The sequence below is a fragment of the Antrostomus carolinensis genome, unplaced genomic scaffold (assembly GCF_000700745.2).
Source record: "Antrostomus carolinensis isolate BGI_N321 unplaced genomic scaffold, ASM70074v2 scaffold5842, whole genome shotgun sequence".
Taxonomy (NCBI): Eukaryota; Metazoa; Chordata; class Aves; order Caprimulgiformes; family Caprimulgidae; genus Antrostomus; species Antrostomus carolinensis.
In genome coordinates, this window is record NW_010298837.1 from 63,166 (window position 1) to 66,876 (window position 3,711).

Genomic DNA, 3,711 nt, shown 5'->3' on the forward strand with positions numbered 1-3,711 from the left:
GTTCTTGGCTCATCTGTACCAAGTATGTGCGGGTCACCTCAGGTGTCCATTTAAACCCACTTCATTAAGTTGGAGCACAACTGTTTACAGACACTGGCCTCAACTCAGCTGGTGTAGCCGAGTTTCAACTTAATCAATGGTTCATTAAACATTGCATGATTCGGACTGACATTCTGTTTCAGACCAGTTTAACCCCAAATGAATTTATGTCTCAAACACTGGGGACTAAAAAGAAAAGCCTTTTTTCTGTACTAGGACATTTCATATGAAGTTAATGAGGAATTTGCCCTTTTTCTTGGGCAGAATGGTTATTTCAAGAAGATCTGCAAGAAGTACTTCTGCATCTAGGGTGACCTCAAAAGCTGTCTAGAGTAATGTGATAACAAGACTAGAAGTACAATACCTTTTTCTTATAGAGTAATTACTAGGCATGCAATTTCTATGCTGCTACTAATGAGAATAAATACTACATCTAAACCAAGAGGTTTAGAAAGCATAGTTAAATTCATAGATAAGTTTAGGGGTTTTTTTAAAAAACCTTCAGTCTTCTCAGCACACCTGAGACTAGTCTAAGTTATTCTTTCTAAGGTTTTTGTCAGTCATAAAATCTTGTATTAAAATTAAATCAGTGCGTTAATTTGGTTGCAACTTCATTTACTTTGGATTCAATGGCAAAATAATAGTTTATAGCAGCTCTTTGATTAACTTCACACAAAAAAATAATAAAGTCTTTTTGAAAAATCTAAGGTAGGACATATTTGATTTCTGTTAAAAAAACTACAGGTCTAAAGACACGTTCCTTATGTTTTTTGAAATGCATATTCTAAAATATTTTTCTGATACTAAGAATATTTCTCAGCTTCCATTTCAGGTGTGCTTGGAGCTCCTTTTCTGATAGAAGAATCAGCAAATCAATTTATACGCCTTAAACGACAGATACCGTATTCTCAGAACTACTGGGACCCAAGCAGCAGCCAGAATGCATGGGGAAAAACCGTGTCTGAAAAGGTAATTTTTTCCATCATCTTGCAGCATTTACTGAAAGAAATAAAGTACAGGTCTGGGATTAACACACAACAGTAACCCTTTGGGGCAAGGGAGGAAATCTGTCCAATTTATCAATGAAGGCAAGGTTGCTTGGTAGTCACAAACTGTATTGATTCAGTATCAAAGCTCAGAATATTATTTTCTGTTTTGATCTACTTCAGGTTAGTGAATCATGGACAGCTTTGAGAGACACAGCACAATACTACATGAACTTGGGTTCTTTTGCCTTTGGTCCTTCAATTGCCAAGTACGATGTGGTTTCTCAACAGAGCATTTCATAGACTCAGAATGCATGAATGCACCTAAGTAAGTAAAATCGACCAATATGAGTTCTAGTGGCATAACTTGACACATTAACTAACCCAATTATAAGAGACATCTTGAAAAATTAAAGAAAATTTGTTTTTACTGTCTGAATTATATGGTTATTTAAATACAGTCATTTTATTGTGGCAAGTTCTTTGTTATGTTAGCTTTGGAAGAATTCATTAAAAGCTTAAAGAATATATATCTTTTTAAAAGTCCACAGAAGCTAAAGTGAAGCAATATATCCTACATAGTTGGTTTAAAAAGCAGACAGAAAGCAATTCCCGAGGAGAAAAATAAAAGATAAAAAACTGCCATATATTTCAGTAACAAAACTGTATTCAGTGTAGAATAAAACCACAGGAGAACAAAACAGAGTATGAGACATAGCAGTTGGTAAAACCAGTATTTATAGATCAGAGCACAAGTACATCAAGTGTCTGAATTTGCCATAAAGAAATTGCTTAGAACTGTGCTGAAATGTACTCATTTTTGGGACATAATTTTTTTCAAATTTATGGAACAATTGCTAAATGATTCTGTTTGACAGGCACAATGCAGAATACACACATTATTCCTCTGAAACACTTTTCATATGAAGATACTTCAGTCTTTTGAAATGGACAGGAGTGGGTAGAACTAAACTCAAATGACTTCAGGATTCAGTGTTTAAAATAGTTACTAACAATCTGATCAGCCTGAGTGTAAACCTCAATTGGAAAACTTCTCATAATATACTTTGAATTGAGTATGCTTTTAATTTTATTCACTTAAAAGTCGCCTTCTTTTTGAAAGTGAGCACAAAGTTTCATTTTGAAATGCAGGTTTTGAAAAGCATTTTTTAATAAGAATTGGATTTGGAGAGTCTCAGATTGAGGTTTCTAGGACTTTTCCTCCTGAAAGGTGATGCCATTTTCATTCACTCTGAGCAGAAGAAAAGTAGAAGAGAATAGCTTAAAAGTCAGGATTACCCTGCCCTCCTACCCAGCCTTCCACTGGTGCCCTTGGGTGACTGGAAGGAAGAACCAGGATATTCTTTCACAATTTCTAATACTGATATAGGCAGCAGCTTTCTTGGCTAGCATCAGTTACTTCTGCCTTATCACAAATCTGAATTTATCTGAAAACACTTTATTCAGTTTTCTGGAAAGATATCACCCTGTCTTTTCCATCAGAAAAATTACTCAGATAGAAAATGCCTAACTGAGTCTAATTATTAGTTGTCCAATACATGTGTCTGAAGGCTGTGATCCTGACAGCTGCCAGGCATATTGCAAGCTGAGTTATGCCTCCAGAATGATAATCCTTATGATTGTCATATGACAGGAGTAAAGCCAGTTTACAGAAACACATTTACAGGCACTCCCACTGAAGTATGTTTATGATTTCAGAGCAAAGCTCCCAGACTGAAATAAAAATCCCAATGTTAATACGACAGAAACATCCAGAGTTTTTATGAAGGCATATAGTAGCAAAGACACCAAGACAGAGGTTGCAGAAAACATTTAGGATAAAGTAAAACAATGATTTTCAATCTTATTTTTCATGATTAGTGATATTTCTGAGATAGCCAAGAAAAGCCAATACAGCATACACAGGAATCTGGTTCAGGGATGGTATTTCCAGAAGAAAATGTTTGCAAAAGCTTGCAAATCTGAAGACTGAAATTGCTGGCAAGATCTTTAAATTAGTTTTGCAAAATTTTTCTAAAAGCAACTTATTCCATCTTTTCTAGTGACAACATCAGATCTTACATGGACATGCTACAGCAGTCTGGGACTCACCTTCAACAACAGACAAGGATGAGCTATTAAATCCTACATGTCTCATATCTAGCTATGCTAGGGTATGGCATGTTATGTATTTGCCATTATGTATTTGATAAGATTACTTTATCTCATCCCACCATCTAAAACCAAGATTAAAACACTAATTCTCTCAATACTGCATATTTTATATTCATAAGTAGAAGTGAGATGCAAGTCCCAGCAAATTGAATAAGGAGTTGAAGACAAGGCAACGATTAAATTTTAGCAGATGAGGTTTAAAAAACCCTGTGTTTTCAGCTAAAACATTTTTTTGACTAAACAATTGCTTTTAAATGTACATTCCCGCTCCTGTTACTGAAAACCACATTTTTATTTCTTAATATTTTACTTTAGCTACATTTTTGAGAGGCAATTAAGAAATGGAAATGAATCACTTTGGGTGGGTAAGAGAAGTAGAGCACATTTGTTCCAGGTTTGGCTACTAAAAGCAGCATTCAAATGCATTTCCATTTTTTTCAAGTCCTGGGGTCATATTAGTAGGTATTATAGTATACATCCATATCATATGTATTCTTCGCTTTCCACATTT

The 3,711-nt window shown here is 34.8% G+C and overlaps 1 protein-coding gene across 1 annotated transcript in view; it reads left to right on the plus strand.

Moving 5' to 3' along the window:
- CUNH3orf85 (chromosome unknown C3orf85 homolog) overlaps positions 1-3,167 on the plus strand; it is a 9,651-nt gene extending 6,484 nt beyond the window's left edge. The window contains exons 2-4 of the mRNA XM_029083645.1: positions 860-1,008; positions 1,209-1,294; positions 3,089-3,167. Of these exons, the coding sequence (XP_028939478.1) occupies positions 860-1,008; positions 1,209-1,294; positions 3,089-3,167 (314 nt within the window). The remainder of the gene's footprint in view (positions 1-859; positions 1,009-1,208; positions 1,295-3,088) is intronic.
- Positions 3,168-3,711: the final 544 nt, after the last annotated feature.